We start from the raw sequence: 26,836 nt of genomic DNA, 5'->3' as shown, positions 1-26,836 counted from the left end.
GTTTTGCCTTTTGGATATGCCTAAGTACTAAAGGGTTTGTGTCACTACCCTGAATATTCACTAGTGGTGCCTTAGACTAAGGTTTGTGCAAGATTGTATACCTATGGATCCTTGCATACCAATCCTAATATTCGTGTGTGTTCTATCCTATGCGCCCTAGTTTGTATATCCTAAACACCTTAAGATGGCGTTCCCTTAGTGCCAATAGTGCTCCTTAAATATTGTGGATGATTTCCTAGTGCAATGTGCAAGAATGCCCCGTACCTTACAATGCAAAAGTGGCCTTACCCAAAGTGCACGAGTGGTTTGTGTTACATACATGCAAGAGTGCAAGGTAGGTGTAAGAATGCTAGGTTTGTGCAAAGGTGCAAGGTAGGTGGAAGAATGCTAGGTTTGTGCAAGAGTGCTAGATACATGCAAGAGTGCTAGGTATTTGAACAAGTGGAATCCTAATGATGTGAAAGAGTGTTTATCATTACATGGGCATGAGTATGAATCACAACTTGTGCATGAGTAGGCTAAGTGCAAGAGTGCCCTAAGTATGTGCACAAGTCCTAAAGCACCATGTGGCCGAGTCCTCAACATAGGTGCATGAGTGTGTTAGTGTTGATGTAAATGAGTGCAAAATAGGCAATGTGACTGAGTGTACTAAGAGAGCATGTGCACGATTGAATACAAAGTTCCTTGATCAGATAAATCCTTAATCTCACCTCTCAACACTTAGCAAGAAAATATGTCATACTCCGCTCCACCCACCTAAATTCTCACCGTCGCTCAAGAAAATAATGGTCCTCAAGATGTTGACCAAGAAAAACAACCCATCTCACAATTAGTGGTGTCCACGACCCTTGAACCCACCCAACCACCTTACCCACTCATCCATAGATTCCTAATTTAGTGACGAATATCCCAAATATCGTGCATTCAAAAAACAATGAATGCTCAATGACAAGTGCTCTCTCAAGTGCGCATGTAACAAAGATTTATTGCATATAGTTGTAGCAGGCCTCATGCAGTGCTAGTGCTCAATGATGATGCAAAATGTGCTATGTCATGTACATGCTAGACAAAATTTAGCAAAGTTTGAAAAAGATAGATAAAATTAGTAGAGTGGCAGTACTTTTTGGAAAAATTCCAATAATACCCCTTAAAATTAAAAAATGATCATTATAGCCCTATACACTACAATTTGGTCAAAAATTGTCAAAAGATCTCAAAAGCTTATGAGGTTATTATAGCGTTTGAAGAAATTAACTATTCGCAAAACGTCGAACGTTGCCTGAGTTCCTAGTGAATTTCCGACCATCCTTCCACGAAGCTGCAGCAGAGCTCTGACAAACTCAAGGCTTTTATCCTTTGATTGGCAATTGCTATAGCTGGAATGAGCAGCGGAACTCAGAAATACGGCTTGCAGCTGAGAGGACCTCAGGTTGCCGCTACTTCCAAGAAGGCTCTTTCCTCTAAGCGGCCTTCTATTTTCGCTGAGGATGACGAAGATGATGATGTCGAGCAGGCCATAGCCCGGCAAGCTGCAAAAAACAGGGCTTTAAAAGAGGCACTGGCTCTTGTTATATAATCTTTGAAAAGATAGATTAGGATAAGGTTCTTGATTGCTTCCATTGAATTTTTCATTCAGGTGCTAAATTGATATGTTGATTAAGCTGATCTGAATCTGCAGGTTGAACGGCAGCATAAGTCCGCATTGGAGCAGGATCCGACCATTTTTGATTATGATGGGGTATATGATGAGATGAAGGGCAATGCTGTGCGGAAAGTGAAAGATGACACACAGCAGAAAAAGGTAGCTATGGAATAATTTTAAAGCATCTGGTTTTGGTGTCTTGTATGCATGTTCAATTATGCAAGAGTAGCTCGTGTGTCATGGGTCTGCTCAGTATCAGATCTTCTGTTCCTTGTAACTGGGATTGTACTGATGGATACCATAGTCACAAGTGACAGCCATTAATTTGAACTGGAAGATTGCAGGGACAGTAACTTCTTTCCATCTCAGGTCCCATTCCATGTGACTGTTTAGTCACGAGTGACAGCAATTCCTCTACGTCCCTCAAAACCACTGTGTTTTACATCACTTGTGACTATGATGGATACAGTAGGATTGTGCACACGGTTCTTTTCATATATTCAGTATCCGATTGCTAAGTGTACAAGTTTACTTACATAATGAGTTGTCTTATCTGGATTGTTTAAGACTTTATGATATAATTTTTGTTTCATTTCATCTACTTGCTCGTTTAGATGTACTCTCTAGGGAAGTTTAGTAATAATCATGTTTTCGAGTTGTATTAAAGAGCTAATTAGTTTGTAATGCAATTCTTAGCTCAAGATTGTTGAGAAACCACATCATTCAATATAGTTTTCCTTCTTCATTCCCATTTTTGGTTTTTGTTTCCAGCCCCAAAAAGGCTTTCTAGGACCTTTCGAGAGAGTGGGAGCGCCACTTGAGAGACTTCTGTGGGCAAGACTCTAGATTGTTTGTGCCTATAGCCTTATTCTCCTCTCACCATCTCCATTCTATTGCAAGGCGGCAGTCTCTAGCTTCCTTGGGCTGTGTTTATGGTGATAGTGGCTTTCTTCTTTGTTGGCGCTCCTTCCCACATACAGGCAATAGCTTCCTTGAGTCCCTTCCTCTTGCGTTTGGTGCTTACGCTCTTCAAGCATCAACTTCCATATGCTTGGCGACATCTTCCATCTATCAGGTGCGTCATCCCTCATTGTGCGTTTGGTAGCCTGGAGGTGTCTTTTGCATTTGGCATCTTCATTCATCACAAGCGTCATCATCAGAGACAATTGGATCTTGCGTTTCACATCCTAGCTATTTTGTATAAATCATCTCGTTTTGTCAAGACATTCAAGATAACTTTAGAAAAGAGCACAAGTATGTGGTCTAGTTTGTATTGACTCTCCATCACATGTCACATCTCTAGGTGGCGTCATCGTTATCAAAAGTTGTCTTCATTTGTGTTTTCAACTTTTGGCTCATCATCACTGTTTGTTGTCACATCCAATTGTTGGTGTTAGCTCATCAGGCTTGTGTTTGTAGACTCGAAGGCTTCTTTAGTTGCCTCCTTGCTCTAGGTGGCACTAGTCTTTATTCCTGCATTGCAGATTCAAAGGCTTCTATAGCAATCTTCTTGCTCCAGGTGACATCTCATCCTCCTTGCGTTTGTAGACTCAGAGACTTCTTCAATAGTCTTCTTGCTCTAGGGGATCTTTTGTGCCACGACATCCTTCTTTCAAATTTACTTCATTATTTCATTTCTTCATCTTCTTATTCATTTTGGTTCCTCTTCTCTTCTCAATCTTTTTCGTATACACTTTGTGTTTCTCGTTGCAAATCCTAATGTCTCTTTGGTTGCTTAGTCATTTCTTGACATGGTATTAGAGCTATAGGCGCTTCGTGAGTTGGTGTTTCTCTCTCTCTCAGAGGGGAATCTAAATGAGGGTTGTCATGAGGATATGTATTTTGAAACGTCATTTAATATGTGGATTATTTTTTAATCACATGGTTAAGTAAATGCTGCACATGTGAGGTGTAATTGGGGTTAGAGTAAATTTTCGAGCTCAGGACTCGAGGAAATCATAGTATGTCAAAGATAAAAGTTGCTATAAGTTATGCCGCATAGGTACTTGGTGGTATCTGGTCCCAGTTGTTGGCCTAGGTCATTCATTTGGTCATAAGTGTTAGTTGGTGACATTAGAGAAGCGACGTTTAATGGTACCTAACGCCAATGTGATGGTCAAAGATGACACAAAGACTCTTGGGAATGGAAGTTGCTTAGCCAATTTAATTATTGGCAAATCAAAATATTTTTAGGGCATCGAAATAATTATTAGATTGATTTTCAGTATTTAAAGACTGAAAATTAATATTTAATTATGGATAGTGTGGGTAAAACCATTTGGGAAGGTTGCCACTTATCAAAAATGCCCATGTAAGAATGAAAAACGTCTTTAGAGGTTGGAGAGAGGGATTGTAGTGTATTCAGCTTGTAAAAGAGAGGGAGGAGATGCTGCTGGTCTGATTCGCAGCCATTGGAGGACCTCTGAGGCAGCTAGAGCTAGGAGAAGACCAATCTACAATAGGTGACAGCATCTATAGGCTGTTGAGATAGGGCAACAACAGTAAATGATTGATTTTCTTCGGTTCTTTGGATCTACAAGCTGTTGAGATAGGGTATCAATAAATGATTGGTTTTTTTCAGTTCTTGTGAAGAAAGTTTCAATTTTCTCTCTCCTCAGCATTCTCTCACATCTTTCCATAGCCTTGCTCCAAAGATTACAGTATTAAGATCATTAGAGGTTGAAAATTTCAGATTTCTTTGCTATAAACTCCAATTTGCAATAGAAATTAGAGTTTAGCAATAGCCTCGAGAAGTGTGCCAAAAATTGGAAGCTCCAAGACTTGGATTCAACAGGGCTGAAGCTGTTTTTGGTCAAATTCAAGTGGAGGGACCAGAAAATCAATGAATTTGAGGCATTTTCCATCTCCATTAAAGCGTATGAAGGCCAATTGACTACTTGAATCAAGGGGCAAATCAGATTAAAGACTTGCTGGTTATTTTGGATAGCAATGGGAGTTGGAATACTGAAAGGGATTGGGAGAATCCCATTGTACATCAACTTCTTCTTCAATTAAGCTAAAGAAATACCGAAAGGGTTGCTAGTTTTGGGGCCAATAGGGTGCCCGTTGTCCAAGATTGTAAGCTAATTTGCATTTCTTAGTTTTGTAATAAATGTTACTGCTGTAATTGAGTTGTAATCAAGGAATTACCACCCATCCATGGAAGGAAGGCTGGTTTCAGGGATCCTCTTCTTTCACCCTCAAAGAGTGCATCTCCTTCTTCTTTGGCTTCAAAGGGGGCTTCTCCATCTCTAGTTTCAGAGGGGGACCCTACTATTCTTCAAGTTCTTCCCGCACCATCTTTTACTTCCAAGGTTTGGCTCTCTTTGAAGCAATTTTACAGCCCCAATATCTAGAGGATCTATCTTTGATTGGGGCCCTTGGATTTTCAGTAGTGACTTTATGACTAGACCTTTGTATTCCAATTTCCTTCCAACATGATGTAATGGAGCTAGTGGCTTCTCACCCGAGGTTATGTTTCAGGTTCTACTACTCATTCACTCTCTTGACTATCTTCACAGGTCTCCTTTTAGGTGGCATTCTCAGATTATAGGGTGGATCTTTTTCTCACCTTCTCTTTTTGTGCTCCTTGTTGGGCTTGAGAGGGGGTGCTAAGAAGCCACATCATTCAGTATAGTTTTTCTTCTTCATTTCTGTTTCCAGCCCCAAAAAGGCTTTCTAGGGCCTTTCAAGAGAGTCGGAGAACCACTCCAAAGACTTTAGTGGACAAGACTCAAGACACCACCCATTCATTCACCACATTATTGAGCTAAAAATGCATTAGCTTTACTTAAATAGTCCCAAAACTTGCTTAATTAATGAAGAAACCTAGTTTATTTAAAAGAAACATGATTCTAGAGAGTTTCTGTGTCCCATAAGCACAAACCCACTTGCGAGGGTCCAAACTTTCTATAAATAAGTATGTTGCCCTCCATTCAGCCCATAATCTCGTTTTTGCAGATTTTAGGTGTTTCAGCTTGCTGCCCATACCCTGTTCGCAGAGGACATCTCAGCTAAAGCTGTCCATTGCTATCTACATCAGTTGACGCTTGGTTTCCAGCCCTCTTCTTGCAATTTGGAGCTGATCCCAGCCAGGTGACTGCTATTCTTGCACAGACCTGTTGTACTGCCTGCCACGTCATCTGCAGCCTGCGTTTGGCAGTTTTCTCTCTTCTCCAGCTGTCGCCCAGCTTCTACAAGCTGTCCAGTGTACGTTTGGCAACTTTCTCTCTCTTGTAGGCTATCCTGCCTGCATTTTTAGTCTCTCTCTCTCTTGCAAGCCGTCCTATTTGTGTTTTTAGTCTCTCTCTCTCTTGCAAGTTGTCTTGCCTGCGTTTTTAGTCTTTCTCTCTCCTCATTGCTGTTTGCATCTCACTGTTGCGTTTGCTGGTGTTCGATATTCGAAGGCTGCCTTGCTGCGATTCGGGATTCGTTCAGAGTACGATACACACTTCAGTTCATTACCTTTGCCTTGATCCTTGAGATATAAGAGTTCGAGGTTCAGTATTCATTCACTGCATAGTGTGTTTGCTACATGAGCATTGTATATTCAACAGTTATATCACTTCAATTATTTTCTGTGTTCATTGTCTCTGAGTTACCCTAACCCTAGCTGTGTTGTTTTATCAGTCTGTGCTTTGTTGTACGATTGTTATTTGTGCTTCTGTGTTAGAATATTTCTTTATATGGTATCAGAGCCTGGTACTCTCTGAGAAACCTAGGCGTTTGATCTGAAAGCTCTTTGCAAGAAGCAAGAACAATAGTAGGTTCAAAATGACTTCGAACACATCAACACCAATTCAATCTCTAGAGCAACCTATGCCGAGAACTGAGCGAGAGTGGACAGAATAGCTTGCTCCACAAAGTTCTGACATGGTGGAAGACACTTTTGATAACACAGAAGAAAGGCTATACAAGCTTTCCATTGAAGAATATCATGTGATCATGGACTTTAGATGAAAAAAGATTGAGGAGCTCGATCGAAGGATTGCCCTTCAAGAGAAGCCACTCAATGAATGTATGCATGAATTTCGCTCTTCAGATGTTGCGCATAAATCTGATAATATTGCAGGATCGTCGAGATCTCCCTCAAGGACGGGTCCCCCTTTTGGAGAAAGAGATCCGGAGTATGTTCCATTCATTCATCCTCTTCCGTCCACTCCGGTACAAGGTACTTTAGATTCGTCTTTTGTTCCTTCATCTTTTACCTCTTCTACTTTGCAATATACTAGTAGAAATCATGAGGAAGATAGAGTACAATCAGTTGACTACGGAAAATGTTCTCTTGAGGACTAATCCTTGTATGTTAACACACGTCGTGGGGATTATAAGAAAAAGCAAAGTACCTCTTTTTCTAACCTTTCTTCTTTTCAGTTTACTTCTTAAAATCAGAATGAATTTGGTGTTCCTATTTCTACATTGCATGGTGCATCATCATCATCATCATTTCTTTTTCAATCATTAAATGGTAAAACTAAACAAAATGTATCTGCACTTTTCACACCACAAATTCAAAAACCACCCATCGCACCATATTCTTCTGTTGCTTTCCCACTTCACCCCATTTACATTCCCCTATCAAACACCTCATGTTGCACATCACACCGCACCGAGGGGTTATGGAAACATAGGCACCGCCTTTAAAACCTTATCTTTTTCTCCATTGGGTGGTGTTCCATCCACTTCTCACACACTTTCGGGATCCTTGCAACCTGGTATCCTCCTTAGTCTCTCCTGAGTGTGGATCAGTCAGTACCACAGCTTGCCTCTATTGCATTATCTAGTGGACCTTTTGGTCATGCTGCTGTGCCCTAGCCGCCAGGGCTTTCATGTCCTAGTGCCTCCACCTCCATCGGTACCTTATGGAAAGATTCATGTTCCAGTGTCTCGGCCACAATTGGCACTCATTGGACATTCACAGTCTAATTCTGCCTACCCACCTCTTTTCCTTCCTCCTTTCTATTAGCCAACTTCACTACCATCCTCTTATCCTCCCCATCCATCTTACCCCACTTTCACGACACCTCATGGTTCTACCTCATCTTCAGCCAAGCATGTATTCAATGACGAGACTCGTTTCAACGGGTCAAACTTTACCACTTGGTCGAACGTGATGAGACATGTTCTTGACTCCCAGAACCTACGGGATCTTGTGCAGGGGTTGGAACCCCAACCCGATCCCGCACTTGTTCCATACGAGGTTGTCTGCTCATGGAAGGTTAGGAATGCCTCTGCTATTGTCGAGCTGATGCAGGGTTTATTGCTTGAGTTTTATTCTCAGCTTCAACATTTTGACTTAGTGTTAGAGCAATGGGTACACTTGACTGACCGCTATGCAGCTCGGGATAGGACCCATCGTATAAACCTTGACCATGAGCTCCAATTCTTTAAAATCACTGACCGGGATGACTTGAAAGTCAAGTTGGTTGAGTATCGACGACTTCTTGCCAAATTCTCCACTACGAGGACTTCCAAGTTCTCTGACAATCAAGTTACATTGTTTCTAAACAAACTCCCCAGGAAATACTTTAATTTTGTGGAAGGTATAGTTTCAAAGCCTACCATGTTTACTTTCTATGAATTTGAGTGTTAGCTGTTGCGCTACGCACTATTGTTCGATCAATTTCATATGAACTCTATCTCATAGGGGGCTCTTGTCGCTCATTCTCAGAAGGGGCAACAAGGGAAGGGTAAAAAAAAATCAAACCTTCACTCAAAATCCAAAACAAAATCAATCCAGGAAATTAGAAGGCAACTCCCAGTCACAACTCAAATAAAAGTGGCAGAATGTACGTAAAAAGAATAGGTATTGTTAACATTGTTAAAATGTTGGTCGGTTTGATGACGAGCATTGCTCAAAGGCTAGAGGCACAGCACCCAAATCTAAGTTTGAGACCCTCGCCCCTCAATCGGGCAATCCCTAGCAGGGAAGGCAAGGTGATAGCAAGGGGAAGTTTAAAGGTCAGACTCATACTGCCACTACTCAGCCATCTTAGTCGACAACGTTCTCAACTCTAGAGGGCTTGTCTGATTGGTCTATAGAGGCCCACATCATCTCCATAGAGACAACAGATGCGATTCTCATCCACATCTAAGAGTTGTCTCTTGATGAGGTTACCGCAGAGGCCCACTCGTTACAGTCGAGCACTTAGAGTCTTTGAGTGTCCTCATACACACGCGCGCACTTGATGATAAGATAGAAAAGCTCACTTCCCGAGCTGATCTCCTTAATTTTGTCGGATATTCCTCTGAAGTGAAAGCCTATCGTTTGTTCGATCCTCGGCGATCCTCGGCCAAACAAGTTGATCATTAGGAGGGACGTCGTTTTTTATGAGAGGGATATCGTGTAATCCTCTGCATAGGATTTCAATCCTATTCCTCCTTCCACATCATCGGAGATTGTACCTACTGAGCATGGTCTACTTCCCGCTCTTGACATTCCTGCAGATTCTTCATCTCCCATGCCCCCTTCGCGAGACTCATTACCTCGTTGGTACTAGCAGACCATGCGGGATTCGGGGATACTACCACTAGATTCTACTCTGGAGGGACCTAGAAGATTTACCAGGTTTGCTCCTCAGGCTTTATTTGCGTTGTTGTTTATAGCTGATTATATAGCGCATTCTGAGCCGGATATATGGCAGGAGGCTCTTCAGCACCCTCAATGGCGAGAGGCCATGGAGAAAAAGCTAGAAAGTATTAACCGAAATGAGACTTGGATATTGGTGAATCGACCAAGCCACAAGAAAGTCATCGGGACAAAGTGGATTTTTAGGACCAAGCTAAAAGCTGATGGGACTTTAGATAAGTACAAGTCTCGCCTTGTCATGCAAGGGTTTCGACAGAAGCATGGCATTGATTATGAAGAGACCTTTGCTCCTACTGCGTGGTTGACATCTTTCCGGTTGCTTCTTGTGCTAGTTGCTCACCACGGTTGGCCAATATATCAGATGGATGTCAAGAGTGCCTTCCTGAATGGTTATTTGGAGGAGGAAGTCTATGTGGAGCAACCATCGGGCTTTCCTTCAGGAAACTCGAGGGATAAGGTATTCCGTTCGCAGAAAGCTCTTTATGGGTTGAAGCAAGCACCACGATCTTGGTTCCATAGGATGGATGAGTCCTTACGGACTCATGGATACCATTCTACCCCTTATGACCGGAACTGTTGGGGGAAAAGGCGCCTTCACCTAGCCGCCCGTGTATTACTACATTGACAGTACCCGCCACTGCACTGCAAGTGGCGGGCGCCCGTCACAGTCACTTATTCTTTATTCTTTCAGTAGCAGTTTGAATAAAGGAAGGCCCGGCCACACATTGTGGTTGTTGGAGTTCCCACATAGTGAGTCTCTCTCTCTCTCTCTCTCTCTCACACACACACACACACACACACACACACACATACACACACACACACACTCTTACTCCATCCGCCATAGCTCCTCTCGATCGTGCTTCCGTTCTTGGGCTCTTGTCTCTTCAATTGGTATCAGAGCCATTGCATCGGCATCGCGGAGCTCTACCCGGCAGTGTCTCATGTCATGAGTACGTGAAAATTTGATGCTTTGCTTATGTTTAATTGACATTTGATTAAAGGATTAATCAAATGTGCAATTAAAAGATGCACATGTGTTGCACATGTGAGGTGCAAGCTACTTTTTCATAGTTGAAGGCCGAAGGACCCTGTGAAAAAGATGGGTGTCAAAGGCAAAAGTTGTAACAAGTTACACTTGTTAGATTCTAGGTGAATTTTGGTCTCAGTTTGCCCCTAGGACCATTAATTGGCCATTAAGTGTCAGTGGTGACACTAGGGACTAGGCATTAATTAATGGATTAATGCTTGTTCAAGGGTCAATTAATGCATTGGATCACTTTGGGTTGCAAATGGCCTAGCCAATTAATTTTTGGATGGGCAATGTCAATTTTTTGGGCATGGATCAAGGGCTGAATTAATTTTCAGAATTAATTAATTCTGAAAATTAATTAAATGGCTGGAAATTGCTGAAAAATGGATTAAGAAAGCTGCCGCTTGGCAAAACTTTCCCATGCAAGTGGGGAAAATGTTAAATAGGGCTGAAGGGAGAGGGAAATCTCGTTTTTTCATTTTGGAGCTGTTGGGAAGAGGTGTTGGACTGTTGCTGCCAGCTTTTGGGGCCAATTCCCAGCCATTGGAGACCATTTTGGTGATGGAGATTGCATATTCTTGACCTTGGGAGGCTGGCTATTGCTGTTGATGCACTTTCTCCTGAAGATCACAATCTCTGATGCTCCTATTGTTGGTGCATCCGTTGGGGGCTGGTACAGCAGGGCAGCTGTTGATTTTGATCAGTTCTTCGTGACAAATCTCAGAATTTTCTGTCTCTACAGCATTCTCTCATCTCCTTCAGCCTATGTTCAGCCATTCTCAGCAATTCTCAGCCATTCGGAGGAGATCTCGGTCATTTTTGGTGGGCTGAACTGTAATTTCTGTAGTAAACCCTAATTTATAGTAGAAATTAGGGTTTAGCAGCCACCTTGAAGGCTCAAGGGACTGAAATCAGCAGTTGATAATTGAAGATTATCAAAGGATTTCAGGAGCCAGCCCATCCCGAATTGATTTGGGGCAGCATTTGGCCAGCCAAGGGTCAAATTGGAGAAGAAGTCCTGGGTGAATCAAGGGGCAAATGACCCAAAAGGCTTGCTGGTCATTTATGGCAGCAAGAGCAATTGGTTAGTAGGAGGAGATTGAAGAATCTCGAGTTGTACTGCTTCCAATTGAATGAAAGCTAAAGAAATACTGCAAGGGGCGCCAATTTTGGGGCCAACAGGGTGTCTACTGTCCAAGAATGTTATGGTAAAGTGTGTATTTCATTTTATGTGCATTTATTTATTGCTGTAATTAACTCTTAAATCAGATTATCACCACCCATTCCAAGAAGGAAGACTGGTTTCATCTCATCTCGCATTCGTTGACCTTCAGCTCGAGGTATTGGCAGCCATAGCCTTCAAGGTATGCTGCGAGCTTTCTCTCTGGCTTCTCTCCAACTTGGTTGAGGCCTTATCTGGGAGTTCTTGGACATCTCCTAGAGCTCTCTTTGCACTCTTTTTGTGCTCAGACATTGGTAGCAGAGACATAAAAGCAAAACAGGCCTGCATTCAGTCCTCTTCTTCACTTCGTTGGTTCTCCTCATTCAAGCACTCTTGATCAGAGATGAATGCTCATTCTTCATCACATTGAAGGGGGTAATATGTCCTATTGAGTGCTCAATACCTAGCAACAACCCCTGCCCCAACACGTCAGCATCACGTCAGTTTCCAGCCCGTATTTTGTGCTATTGATAGCCATCAAATGCTCGAGCAGGTCACGTGAAGAGTGACAGTAGCAAGCACTCATTTGGTGGACACTAAGTGCTTAATAAGCACTCCGTTGTGCTTACCATCATTACTTCTCCAGCACCCTAGGATTCGCAGCAGCAGTCCACGTCTGTTTTTTCAGCTTGCGCCATGCTTCCTCCATCACAGTTCTTGGTACCTTCTTGCCCCTGGTAACTCACTGTTGGATGTATCTTGCTACCTGGCAGTTGCAGTGACATGTATCAGCGATTGCTTCATTTTGGGACAGTTTTACATACTGCTGTCATATTACAGCAAGCTGAAATCTGCAGATTTTGAGCACTTCTATGAGGTTAATGCTTACTATTTGATGTTATCTTGGTCATATTTGGTGGATAGGTGCTTCTCTTTGTGAAATCCACCCTTTCAGCCAGTTTTAGTAGTGGTTTTAGTGCATTTTCTGTTATTTACAACAACTTGCAATTTTTGCTTTTTTGCTTTGATTTGGGACAATATGGCGGGTCATTTGAAAGACACAACTCTTTTTAACATTGCCAAGTTGAATAGTATCAACTATGGGTATTGGAAGTTCCAAATATGATAGGTTTTGGTGCAGAAGTTGCAGATTAAACCCTTGCATTTCAAGGGTGTTAAACCTGAAGATATGGATGATGATGTTTGGATGGAAGTTGATGAGCTATGCAAGTCTACCATTATTTTGTCACTCTTAGAAGAGGTCCATCATAATGTTGTTGAAGATGAGCATCAGAGTGCATGGGATTTATGGGAGAAGATTCAGGAGCTTTATGCGCAGCAGAGTCTTGCGTCACAGATGTATTGGTTGAAGCAGTTAATGAATCTTCACATGAAGGAGGGGACCTCCCTTTCATCTCATTTCAGTCAGTTTCATGCTATCATGAAGAATCTGTTGTCACAGGGTATTGAGTTCAAAGACACTTGCACTCGTTGTTTTTTCTTGGCACCTTACCTGAATCATGGGATGTCTTCCGTACTGCCATATGCACTGTTACATTAAGGTAAATTTAGGGGAACATGCACGAGAATGACCGTCCGGGCTCTTGGGCGCCCGAACGGGGTTAAGGGGAGCCTAGAGAGTAAGGGACCCCAGGAATAGTAGGACTCCAGGAAGTTGACGGCTGGCAAAGAGATAAGCTTGATGGCCAGCACTTATCTAGGCGTGGCTGGGAGGATGAACTGTCTCGTGCTTCCATCTTTTCAAGAAATCTGTACCCGTAATCTAACATTGGTATCAGAGCCGGTAGCCGTAAGGATTCCTGAAGGTCTCAACAGAAGAGCAGTGACGAATGTGAAGAAGAACGGAAGCCAGAAGCGTCCCGTCCCGTCGCGTCTTCACGGCACTTAGTTCCAGATGGTCACGCGATCTGACGTAGCACTTCTGCCCTGCCCCGTCACGTAAGAAAACGGGCCGTCACTTCTGTCCGGTCCGTCCGCGTGAGAAAACGGGCCGTGAAGAGAAATAAAAAGGGAGAAGCCACGTCACGTCACATTAATGTGACCCATCTCGTTGCGGGCAGGAAAGGTTATATCACATAAAGGTGACCCGTCTCGTTACGGGCAGGAAAAAGAAGAAAGAAATAAAAAAACGTGGGCCGCGAGGACCAGGCGTGGAGTCGCCAGCATTCGCGAGGACCAACCAGATCAGAAGGGAGCTGCCAGTATTAGATTGCTGAGACGGATAGGACTGCTCCTGAGACGGATAAGACTGCGACTGCTGTGAGACAGGCAGAAAACTTCATATATAATTGAAGCTACAGCCTTCATACATAACTGAAGCCACAGCCTGCCATAAAAAATCAGGGAAGTATTTTATCTTGTATGCAAATTTCTTATTTTTGCTTTCTAATTCCAGTGTATTAATGGCAGAAAAAGGGAAAGAAAGGATAATGGAAAGTTCTAGTTCCGGGGATCAACCTATGGTAGATCCCCATGAACCAGACATACAAGAAGAACAATGGGAAGAATTTTTTGCCACGAGAGAGCAATTTGATGATCTTTCTGCTCGTGTGCAAACTCAGGGGGTTCAAATGGAGTTTTTAACTCAAACACTTACTGAAATAAAATCGCAACTAACTTTATTGTTGGAAAGAGATAAAAATAAGATAGAAACCTCGGATGTCCCATCTTCATCGAAAGATTTAGATGTGACTATGCGAGATCCTAAGGAACCCCAAACCTACCATAAATTGAGGGATAATCCAGTTTTAAAGGATATGAAATCACCTCAATTTTACGGGGAGGAAAAAGATAGGAATAAAGATACAATCTTTAATTTCCTCCAAAAATGGGAAGATTTACATAAATTAAAAAATACCCCACCACATCTCCAAGCACTGGAGGCCAGTTTAACTTTGGGGCCCAAAGCATATAAGTGGTGGCGAACTTTAAAGGAGGCAAATAAAATACCTGAAACTTGGGCTCAATTTGAATCTGTCTTTTTAAAAGAATTTCTTCCTGAAAATGAAATGGAAAGAAACTGGGAAGATTGGGATTATGTCAGACAAAAGGAACGGCCCCTACTGACATATCTGGAGGAATATCGTGAGATAATCCTCAAACTGGAAGGAATTGATGAATTCCAAAAAACAAGAGGATTCATTAGGGGATTGGATAAAGCCTGTAAAAAAGAAGTAAAACGGAGTTTACCTAAGACGCTTGAAGAGGCAATTAAATTTGCATTAATTTATGAAGATAGTACGCGTCCAGGTACACTCACCAGTCTCACTGATATGGAGCCCAAGTCTAAGGAATTAGAAACCTCAAAATTTGTGGGCAAATTTAAAAGAAAAATGCCATTTTTCAAGGGTAAAAAACAACCTTTTGAAAAGAAACCATATATGAGGCCAAAGCTAAGTCCTGATGACTTTGATAAGGCCAAAAAACAAAAATTGTGTTTTAATTGCCTATCCCCTAACCATGCTGCTTGGAATTGCCCTCAAAAGAAAAAGGGGGAAGACAAAAAAAAGGACAAGGGCAAGGGAAAAGAAAAACAAATCCATGTAGTGCAGACCTTAGAATTAAAGGGCCATGAAAAGTATAAATCTTTAGAGGTCTTGCACAGGGATATACAACATAAGTGTTGTATGTCAACTTCTTTGTGGCAGCCTACTTTTGGGCCACATGATTTACTTAGAGTACATGGATTGATAGCTGGAAAACGGGTTAGAGTCATGATTGATGACTCTGCCACACATAATTTTATAAATTATGCACTTGTCAAAAAATTGAAACTTCCCCAACAAAACAGTGAGCATCAATACGTTGTGCGTATGATGCAAGGCCAAGACAATAAAATATGGGATACAATGGTATCCAATTTGGAAATCGAGATTCAAGGATATAAAGATAAGCTTGATTTCCAAATAATGAACATGGAAAGAGCTGATATTGCTCTAGGGAGGGAGTGGCTATGGGGATTGGAACCATCCTTAAAACGTAGCTATCACCATAATACACTGGAATTTGAAAGGGATGGTAAGACTTTTGTCATTCAAGGTGAACATGAAGTATCTGATAATCCTTTGCTGTGTTCTACTGAAGTTCAGAAGCTGATAAAGAAGGAAGTTTGTGAGGTATATATGTTATGGTCTCTTCCTGTACAGAATACTTTTACTCTCTGTAATATTAAGCAACAATTTTCTTATGTTTGCGAATTGAATGTAAATAATGAATTGAACAGTTTGTTAGATGATTTTAAAGATGTGTTTCCTTTTGATTTACCAAGTGGCCTTCCACCAGATAGGGGTGAAATAAATCACCCAATTGATATAAATAAGGATACACACCCAATTTCAAAACCACCGTATAGGTTAAGTGAAACACAGCATCAAGAAATTGAGAGACAAATTAAGGATTACCTGGATAAAGGGTTTATTCAACCCAGTAATTCACCTTGGGCTTCACCAATTTTATTGGTAAAGAAAAAAGATGGTTCTATGCGACTTTGTGTTGACTATAGAGCACTTAATAAAATAACGGTGAAGAATAAATTTCCTATGCTCAGAATGGAAGATCTTTTTGATCAATTGCAAGGGGCAAAATTCTTCACAAAGATAGACTTAAGATCAGGTTATCACCAAATAAGAATTAAGGCACAAGATATTTCCAAAACGGCATTTCGTACTAGATACGGGCATTATGATTTTTTGGTGATGCCTTTTGGTCTCACTAATGCACCAGCTACCTTTATGAAGCTGATGAATAGTGTTTTTCGGCCCTATCTAGGACATTTTGTAGTAGTCTTTTTGGATGATATCTTGATCTTTAGTAAATCAAGAGAAGAACATTTGAAACACTTACAATTAGTATTCCAACTGTTAAGAACACATTCCCTTTATGCGAAGAAAACTAAATGTAAATTCTTTGCACAAGAGGTCAAATATTTAGGGCATATAATCTCGAAAGAGGGAATCAACATGGATCCAGAAAAAGTAAGGGCAATTATTGAATGGCCACCTCCACGGAACCTGGAAGAGCTGCAGATCTTCCTAGGTTTATCTGGATTTTATCGTAGATTCATTCGAGATTATGCCAAAATAGCTGTTCCAATGACAGACCAACTTAAAGGGAAAGGGAAAAGTTTTAATTGGGGAACAGACCAAAATGAAAGTTTTCAAAAACTTAAGGTAGCTATTGCTACAGCTCCAGTATTATTAATAGTGGATTCCAATAAACCATTTGTGGTTGAAGCTGATGCCAGTGATAAGGCAATAGGCGCGGTCTTATTACAAGAAGGTCGACCAGTTGCTTTTGAAAGCAAGAAATTAGATCGTGCAAAACAGAATTATTCTGTTTATGAGAGGGAGCTGTATGCTATAGTACATGCAATGAAGAAATGGAGGCACTATTTGTATGGTGCCAAACTTTTGATTTTATCGGATCATGAAAGCATTAAGTGGCTTAATGATCAACCAGATTTACATGGGCGAAAAGCCAGATGGGCCGAACTCCTCCAAGAGTTCGACTATGAAATAAGATATAGAAAAGGAAAGTATAATATAGTAGCTGATGCACTCAGCAGAATGCCCATCATTAATGAATTGAGTTTTACTCAGTTCACTTCCAGCTTGCTTGAATCTTTAAAAGGGAAATGCCAGGTTGATCCGGCATATTCCAACATATGGGAAGCAATAAAAAATGTGGATCCAAATGAAAGTGCTTCTACTGAGGAAGGAATATCTGAGGATGTTCAACTAGGAAATGGAGCATCAGGGGTTGCTCAAACTGGATTCAAGTGGAAGAATTTTATCATTGATAATGGTTATTTACTCTACAAGGGTAGGGTATGTGTCCCGAAAGATATAGAAATAAGGCGCCAGATACTCTTTGAGTGTCATGATATCCCTAGTGCGGGACATCCAGGAGTTAATAAGACTTATAGTCTTATTAAAAGGCAGTTCTATTGGCCTGGAATGAATAAGGACGTCCTTGACTATGTGGTCAAATGTAATAAATGCCAGGTTAATAAAGCTGAAAAATTAAAAATGGGAGGACTTCTCCATCCATTAGAAAATCCTTCGGGAAAATGGGAGAGTATCTCCATGGACTTTATTGTTGCTTTACCTAGAACACAGAGAGGGCACGACTCTGTGTGGGTAATTGTGGATAGGTTAACCAAAATGGCTAGGTTTATTCCAACTTCAATTGATGTTAAAACACCAGAATTGGCTAGATTGTTCGTAGAGAACATATACCGATTGTATGGCCTTCCGGCAAATATAATTTCTGATCGGGATAGAAAATTTGATAGCCATTTTTGGCGTGCGGTATTTAGGAAATTGGATACTAAACTTAGCATGAGTACGGCGGATCATCCGCAAACAGATGGGCAAATTGAAAGGGTTAACCAAATTCTTGAAGATATGCTTAGGGCATATGTAAGCAAAAGGCAAACTAATTGGGAAGAGTATTTACCGATAGCAGAGTTTGCATATAACAGTGCCAAACACTCTTCCACTGGATATAGTCCATTTATGTTGATGTATGGGTTTCAGCCCAGAGCTCCTTTTGCAGTAGGACTGCATAAGGAAAAGATTCAGGCAGCTAAAGACTTTTTGGAGGATATGAATAGTATGTTAAAATTTGCTCAAGAAAATATTAAAAAGGCTCAAAGTAGAGCTAGAGCATATGCAGATCCTCACCGAAGAGACATCTCCTTTGAAGAAGGAGAATTGGTCTATCTTAAGGTGCCTGAACAAACTAAAACTATGAAAAAGGGACATTGTCCAAAGCTTTCACCAAGGTATTGTGGTCCTTTCATAATACTTAAAAGGGTGGGAGAATTGGCTTACAAGCTCCAACTACCTGCTGGTAGTAAAATACATCTAGTTTTTCATGTAAGCAAACTAAGGAAGAAGCTGGGTGATTTGGATAATCTAATCTTAAATGATGATATTGAGGAGTTATTCTATGACCAATCTAATCCACATGAACCAGAAAAAATATTAAATGTTCGTAATAGACGAACGAGGAATACTATTTATCAAGAATGTTTGGTTAAGTGGAAAGATTGTTCAGAAGAAAGCTCAACATGGGAGCGAGTAAGTACTTTAAAGAAAAGGTTTCCCGATTTACAGTTAGACCTTCCAAATATCGTTTTCGAGGACGAAATCGATTCTTAACGGGAAGGAAATGTGACATTAATGTGACATTAAAAGTGATATTTAATGTCACATTAAGGTCATAAGTGTGGAATGTGACATTAAAAGGGATATTTAATGTTACATTAAGGTAAATTTAGGGGAACATGCACGAGAATGACCGTCCGGGCTCTTGGGCGCCCGAACGGGGTTAAGGGGAGCCTAGAGAGTAAGGGAGTCCAGGAATAGTAGGACTCCAGGAAGTTGACGGCTGGCAAAGAGATAAGCTTGATGGCCAGCACTTATCTAGGCGTGGCTGGGAGGATGAACTGTCTCGTGCTTCCATCTTTTTAAGAAATCTGTACCCGTAATCTAACATGCACGAACAAGCTTGATGGGCTGAAAATCAAAGATGTTGAGAGTGCTTTATTAACTAAGGAAATCAACAAGAGAAACAACGATGCTTCTCACTCTTCACATGCATTGACTGTTAGAGGTGGCAGAAATGGCAGGCATGATAATGATCATAAGGACAGGGACTCTCAAATGTCCAGGTCCAAGTCACGTGGTTGCAGTAAGTCCCGTGGACGGAAGTCTGATCGTATCTGTCATTATTGTGGGAAAGCAGGATATATTAGGCCGCAGTGCCATAAAATGCGCGATAAGCGCAAGTAAAAGGGAAAACAGAAAGTGTAGGAAAAGTCTTCTGAGCGCAGTATTGTACCTACAAAGTCCAGCGTGAAGATAGAAGAGGTTAATGTCATACAGGCCCCTGATTCAGATGATGATTACATACTTGCAGCTTCTTTATGTGATGCCTTACCGACTTCTGAGATATATTCTTTGTATGCGTAGTGCTGGCTTTTGGATTCGGGTGCGTCATTTCATGTGACACCCTGTAGAGATTGGTTTCATACCTATCGTCCTATGTCTCGTTTTGTGTGCCTTGGTGATGACAGGTCTCTTGACATTGTGGGCATTGGAGATGTTAGGCTACAATTTCCTTCTGGCAGTTCTTTTATTTTGCATGATGTACGCCATGTACCTGCGTTGACTCGCAACCTTGTGTCAGCTGGACAGCTTGATGATGTAAGGTATTTGTGTCTTTTGGAGACTCTGCATGAAAGATTATTTGTGGCAGGCTTGTACTTGCAAGAGGTGCCAAGTTTGGCAGCCTCTATCCCTTACTTGTATCTGGAGCTGCATTGGATCATGTTTTGTCTGTGGGTTCTATTCTCCATGCATTCCTTTGGCATGCTCGTTTGGGGCACATGTCTCTTAAAGGAATGAAAATGCTCCGTGCTTTGCAGTATCTTTCACCTTTTGACTCTTCGCATTTTGATTCTTGTGATCATTGTTTGTATGGTAGGCAGACTAGAAATATGCATAAAAAGTCTCGTAAGAAACGCATGGGTGAGCCCTTGGCTCTTGTGCACTCAAATGTATGTGGGCTCATGCCCTGTCAGTCACTTTGGTGGGGCAAAGTACTTTGTTACTTTCATAGATGATTACTTACGTAAGGTTTGGGCTTATCCCATAAAGAGAAAATCCAATGTCTTAGACACATTTCAACGTTGGCTTGCATTGATAGAGAACCAGTCTGGGAAAATCCAATGTCTTAGACACATTTCTAGGGTGGGGTGAGTATGTATCACGTGCTTTTGAGCAGTTTTGTGATGAGCGGGTTATTAAGCGTCACTTGACCGCCCCTTACACCCCACCCTAGAATAGTATGGCTGAGCGCATGAACAAGGCCATTCAAGAAAGGGTCCATAGCATGCTTAGCCAGGCTGGCTTACCGCAGCACTTTTGGACTGAGGCAGTTACTACAGTGCATCTCATTAACCAGTCGCCTAGCAGTGGCATTGACTTTCAAGTTGCAGAGGAGGTATGGGTAGGCAAGCCCCCCTCTTATGATCATTTGCGTGTCTTTGGATGTGAGGCATTCTGCCATGTGCCCAAGGACAAACACAATAAGCTAGATCCTAAAAGTGTCAAATGCATTTTCATTGGCTATGGAGATGCAGGAGAGATGGGTTACCGTCTATGGGATCTGCAGGCGCGGAAAGTAATCCGCAACCATGATGTCATTTTTCATGAGGACAAAATGCATATGCAGCCTGAGCAAGTGGTTGAGATATGTAGAGTTATCTTTCAAGAGGAGTCACCTGCTCCTGTTTAGCCTGCTCCATGGCCAGCTAGACATCGCGCAGTATCACCTGATGCTCATGGCCCATATGTTAGACATGCTGAGGATGTTGGTCAGGCAGCAGAGCCTGGATTGAGGCGTTCTACTAGAGATAGACGACCTCCTGACCATTTTGCACCCTCTATGGATTATGTCCTGGTTACAGATGCAGGACAGCCTCTCACTTATGATGAGGCTATACGCAAGGGTGATTGTCACTCTTGGGAGAGGGCTATGAAGTCTAAGCTTGACTCATTGCATAAAAATCACACTTGGGATTTGGTTTCCTTGCCTCAAGGTAAGAAGGCTTTGCCATGCAAGTGGGTGTACAAGCTGAAAAGTATCCCTGGACACCCCAAGCCGACATACAAGGCTCGATTGATTGCTAAGGGTTTTAAGCAGGAGCATGGTGTTGACTTTGATGAAGTCTTTTCTCCTGTGGTTAAGATGACCACCCTACGCTTAGTCTTGGCCTTGGTTGCATAGCTTGACCTGGACTTGTACCAGATGGATGTCAAGACGGCCTTTTTACATGGGGACTTACATGATGAGATTTACATGGAGCAGCCTAAGGGCTTTGCAGACCTTGGCAGGGAACATCTAGTGTGCAAACTAAAGAAGATGTTCCCTGCCAAGGTCTGCACACAAGACCTTTACATGGAGCAACCTAGGGAATGGTACCATAAGTTTGATGCATTCATGCAGTCACAGGGCTACAGTCACAGTGCTATGGATCCGTGCTTGTACACGAAGAAAGCCCGTGACGGTTCTTTACTGATTATGGTACTCTATGTGGATGACATGCTTTTAGCAGGGACAACTCATGACGAGCTAGATGCTCTTAAGGCTTAGCTCAAGAAAAGCTTTGAGATGAAAGATTTGGGACACGTCTCTCATATACTTGGTATGCGCATTATGCGCGATCGATCTCAAGGACTACTCTATCTGTCATAGAGGGAGTACATTCATAAAGTCCTTGAGCGTTTCCGCATGCACGATATTAAGCCTATTGGCTGTCCATTACCTTCTCATGTGAAGGTTTTACATGCCGATTGTCCGCAGACAGATGAGTACATGGCTGAGATGGCCAAGATTCCCTATGCATCAGTCGTGGGCAGTCTTATGTATGCCATGATAGCCACCCATCCAGATATTGCTTTTGCAGTTGGGGTTGTGGCACGTTATATGGCTACACCTGGCAAGAAACATTGGGATGCTGTGAAGGGTATCATGAGGTACTTGAAGGGCACAGCAAATATTTGTCTTTGTTATGGCAGCCAGGATACAAGAGTCGTGGGGTACACCGACTCTGATTATGCAGGACATGCAGATAGTAGAAAGTTCACTTCTGGCTATGTGTTCACTTATGCTGGAGGGGCTATCTCTTGGATGTCTAGGGCGCAGAAGTGTACGGCTCTTTCTACTACAGAGGTCGAGTATATTGCAGCCACAGAGACTTGCAAGGAGGCTATCTGGTTAGGCCGTTTGATTGCAAACCTTGGTATGACAGATGCTATGCCTACACTGCATTCGGATTCTATAAGTGCTATTCAGTTGGCCAAGAATCCGGTCTTCCATGCGAAGACGAAATATATTGAGATGAGGTATCACTTCATTCGCGAGGTCGTTGAGGACAGGTCTGTTGACCTTGTCAAGATTCCAACTGAGCAGAATCCTGTAGACTTGCTCACGAAAAGCCTCACTACCGAGTGCTTTGCCTTCCTCAGGAGATTGATGGGCATTGGATGAGATGACGTCTTTTTCCTCATCCTGTTGTACATGTGTACATGTTGTACTGCCTTTTCTTTTTCTCTCTGACTGGAGCAGTTTCGCCTTTTAGTGGGAGGTTGTTGGGGATAAAGACGCCTCTGCCTAGCTGCCCGTGTATTACTACACTGACAGTACCCGCCATTGCACACTGCAAGTGGCGGGCGCCTATCACAGTCATTTATTCTTTATTCTTTTAGTGACAGTTTGAATAAAGGAAGGCCCGGCCACACATTGTGGTTATTGGAGTTTCCACATAGTGAGCCTCTCTCTCTCTCTCTCTCTCTCTCTCTTACTCTTGCTCCATCCGCCATAGCTCCTCTTGATCGTGCTTCCCTTCTTGAGCTCTTGTCTCTTCAACTTATATATTCGATCTAGTGCAGAGGGGGTCAACTATATCCTGCTATACGTTGACGACTTACTTATCGCAGGCTCAGATTCTGCTGCCCTAGCAAACATCAAGGCAAAGCTTAGTGCTACTTTTGAGATAACAAACCTTGGTTTGTTGTTTTATTTTTTGGGGATGGAGGTCGTTTGTTTTGGGGGATGCATTTTTGTGTCACAGTAGAAGTATGCACTTTAGCTGGTGGAACAACACACTTCGGATCAGACACGGTGAGTGGCCATGCCTCTTGATCCTACTGTCTACTTGTCGAAGGATAGCCTAGGACAGCCCTTCGATGCACATACCTATCGCTCTGTTGTAGGAAAACTTCTTTGGTTAATTTACACTAGACCAGATTTAGCTTACTCAGTCAGCATACTAAGTCAATATTTCACAGTACCTAGGATGTCACATTGGATTGCATGTCTTCGTGTGTTGCGTTATTTACGGTGTACTTATTCTTATGGCATGACATATGGTTGTGGTTTATGTTTGTTGGGGAACATTGATTTTGATTGGGCAGGAGATCCTAACACCCGGTGTTCTCATGGCGGCTAGCTCTTTACCTTGGGCACGGCTTCCATTTCTTAGTCAAGTCGTAAGCAGGAGTCAATTGCGGCTTCCACGGTCGAGGTTGAGTACCGGACTCTCTTCGATGGCACCACCGAGGCCATCTACCCAAGGAGTTTACTGGCGGCACTTCATTTCCCATGCGACTCTCCCACCGTTGTCTATTGTGACAACCAGAGTGCCATTGCCCTTGCAGGCAATCTGATCATTTCTCCACGGATGCGGCATGTGGGAGTCCACTGCCATTTTTTAGAGAGCAAGTTGAGCTAGGCAGTATCCACCTAGAGTTTGTGTCCACACCTGACAATTTTGCAGATATTTTGACCAAAGTGGTCAACCGGCCGGTTCTTCAGTACCTGTTTACCAGGATCGGTTTGGGTACACCCTCCCCTACTTCTTCAGCTTGGCGGGGAGAGGGTGCTTTCCTCTTGCTTTCCCTTCCAGTTTAAGAGGGGGCAGCTTCTACTCTTGTCAGTGACAGTGATGATGCTTACAGTTTTTAGACATTGTATTATGGACATTTGTAATTTCATCTGCACTGTCAGGATGATATGATTGTAAAAGGGTGCTTGGGCAAGTGAACAATTCCCCTGCGAGGGCACTATCTAAGTGGCATCATTGCATTGCATCTTGCATGGGCATGACATCTTGCATCACCCTTTACATTACCCCATGCATTGACATTCTATTCATGTAAACATGCATTTTGTGCGTATTTATTCCTTTTTTGGTCTTTTGGAGTGGTCAACTTTGGATCCACCATATTCGTGGCATTTCCCATGGCAGTCTCCAAGGCAGTTGTTTTCCTTAGCTTGCTTGCTTCACATATTTGCTATACCCATAGCCATTTTCCTTCTTCATTGACACCCAGTAATGGTATGCTTGTTTTGTGAAGGTCTTGGGTCTGACCATCCTTATCATTCTTTCGTTTGGGGCACGGATACTCAATAGGACGAAAACTGAGTTGAACCCCACACTTAGTGCTAAACCTATCAAATTAAAAAAAGAAGTTTATAGCTGATTCCATCCGCCTTTGTAGGGCTTGGTAGGCTACTGGGTAGCCGACATGCACCCTTTGTTGGATGTCCTGTCCTCTCTGGGGTGATCACTTGGGCTCCCTTAGTAAGATAACCATCGCCTCTGTAGTCTTAGTAGGCCATTGGGTAGCTAACGCACACCCTTTGTCCGATGCTTTGGCTGCTTTGGGGTGGGACGCCTTGGGGTAAAAGATATTTCTTGTGGCACCGTTGTTGGGCCTGAGAGGAGATGTTGAGCTCAAAATGCATTAGCTTTACTTGAACAGCCCCAAAACTTGCTTAATTAATGAAGAAACCTAGTTTATTTAAAAGAAACGCGATCCTAGAGAGTTTTTGTGTCCCATAAGCACAAACCCACTTGGGAGGGCCCAAACTTTCTATAAATAAGTATGTTGCTATCCATTCAGCTCACAATCTTGTTTTTGCAGATTTTAGGTGTTTCAGCTTTACTGCCCACACCTTGTTCGCGGCGGACATCTCAGCCAAAGCTGTCCATTGCTATCTACATCAATTGGCGCCTGATTTCCAGCCCTCTTCTCGCAGTTTGGAGCTGATCCAAGCCAGGTGACTGCTATTCCTGCATAGACTTATTGCCGTACTGCCTGTCACGTCATTTGCAGCCTGCGTTTGGCAGTTTTCTCTCTTCTCCAGCTGTCGCCCAACTTCTGCAGGCTGTCCAGCGTGCATTTGGCAACTTTCTCTCTCCTGTAGGCTATCCTGCTTGCGTTTTTAGTCTTTCTCTCTCTTGCAGGCCGTCCTGCTTGTGTTTTTAGTCTCTCTCTCTCTTGCAGCTTGTGTTTTTAGTATTTCTCTCTCCTCACTGGTGTCTGCATCAAATCCAGCTTCTCACTGTTGTGTTTGCTAGTGTTTGACATCGAGAGGATGCCTTGCTGCGATTTGGGATCCGTTCAAAGTATGACACACTCTCTAGCTCATTACCTTTGCCCTGATCCTTGAGATGCAGGAGTTCGAGGTTTAGTATTCATTCACTGCATAGTGTTTTTGTTGCATGAGCATTGTATATTCAGGAGTTATATCACTTCAGTTATTTTTTGTGTTCATTGTCTCTAAGTTACCCTAACCCTAACTATGTTCTTTTATCAATCTGTGCTTTGTATGATTGTTATTTGTGCTTCTGTGTCAAAGTAATTCTTTATATACACTCACTCACTTCTTTTTATGAGATCATCTCTCTCCTCCTCTCCTTTCACCATCTCCATCGTTGTTGCCAGGCACCAGTCTCTAGCATTCGTGGGTTGCGTTTATGGTGGCAATGCCTTCCTTCTCTGCTGGTGCTCCTTTCCACACAAGTGATAGCTTCCTTGAGCCCTTCCCTCTTGCGTTGAATACACATTCCCTTCTGGCGTCAGCTTCCACCTGCTTGGCAACAACTTCCACCTATCAGGCATCGTTCATTACCTTGCGTTTGGTAGCCTAGAGGTGTCTTTTGCATTTGGTGTCTTCATCCATCACATGCATCATCATTAGAGATAGCTGGATCTTGTGTTTTGTATCTTGGCTACTCCCCTTCCATTAGGCGTCACATTTTCTTAGTCATTTGTTGACAAAAGAAACCTTGGAGTCTACAAATGCAAGCCTAGATGAGCCAACCTACAAATGCAACTACATGAGGTGTGTGAGCCGCCAAACGCAAATGATAACAACCCAGATGTTGATGCCAGCAGTGTGGATGGTGACGCCAGATGGAGGAGAGATGGTAGGCTGCAAATGCAAATACTAGTAGTTAGTGTGATGACATCAATAGTAGAAGAACCTCTGAATCTGCCAAATGGAGAAGCCAAGATGATGCCAGGAGTGGGAAAGGTGATGCTTGATGGTGAAGATCCTCTTGGAGTGCAAACGCAAATCTGCAGCCCAACGCTTGATGTATGGGAGATGATGCTAGGTGTGGAATATGTTAGAAGTGGTGTAGGAGTGGAAGCATAGACAAGTGCTGAAATGGATAGTTGAACACAAGATAAAAGAGAAAGAAAATAGAAGAACATTGCAAAAGAAGAGAACTTTGAGATGTGCTCGGGAAATGGAGTCCATATACTAAACACGAGGATGACGAGTACAACAGTGAGTCTCTGGCTCCAAAGCATTGATATCGGTTTCCTGTCACAGGGATGTGAAATTTTGAGATGCTCTAATCTTGCTGATAACATTTGATTAAGATATTAATCAAATGTGCAAGGTTATTCAGCACATGTGATGCACATGGTAGTTATTTTATGGTAATAGGCTAAGGACCTCAATGATGTAGTGGGTGTCAAAGGAAAAGGTTGTGATAATTTATGCTAATTGGGTTTTGGTGGTCAA

The 26,836-nt window shown here is 42.5% G+C and overlaps 1 protein-coding gene across 1 annotated transcript in view; it reads left to right on the top strand.

Annotated features, from left to right (window-relative positions):
• The first annotated feature begins 1,224 nt into the window (after nt 1–1,224).
• Nucleotides 1,225–26,836, top strand: part of LOC148029626 (uncharacterized) — a 65,452-nt gene continuing 39,840 nt past the window's right edge. Inside the window, exons 1-2 of the mRNA XM_087685860.1 lie at nt 1,225–1,555; nt 1,679–1,801. Coding sequence (XP_087541986.1) covers nt 1,382–1,555; nt 1,679–1,801 — 297 coding nt within the window. The 5' untranslated portion in view covers nt 1,225–1,381. The remainder of the gene's footprint in view (nt 1,556–1,678; nt 1,802–26,836) is intronic.

Source organism: Lygodium microphyllum, chromosome 10, assembly GCF_053477565.2.
Source record: "Lygodium microphyllum isolate KBCC chromosome 10, Lygodium_microphyllum_v1.1.10, whole genome shotgun sequence".
NCBI classification, from domain to species: Eukaryota; Viridiplantae; Streptophyta; class Polypodiopsida; order Schizaeales; family Lygodiaceae; genus Lygodium; species Lygodium microphyllum.
This window is presented reverse-complemented; position numbering and strand designations above follow the sequence as displayed.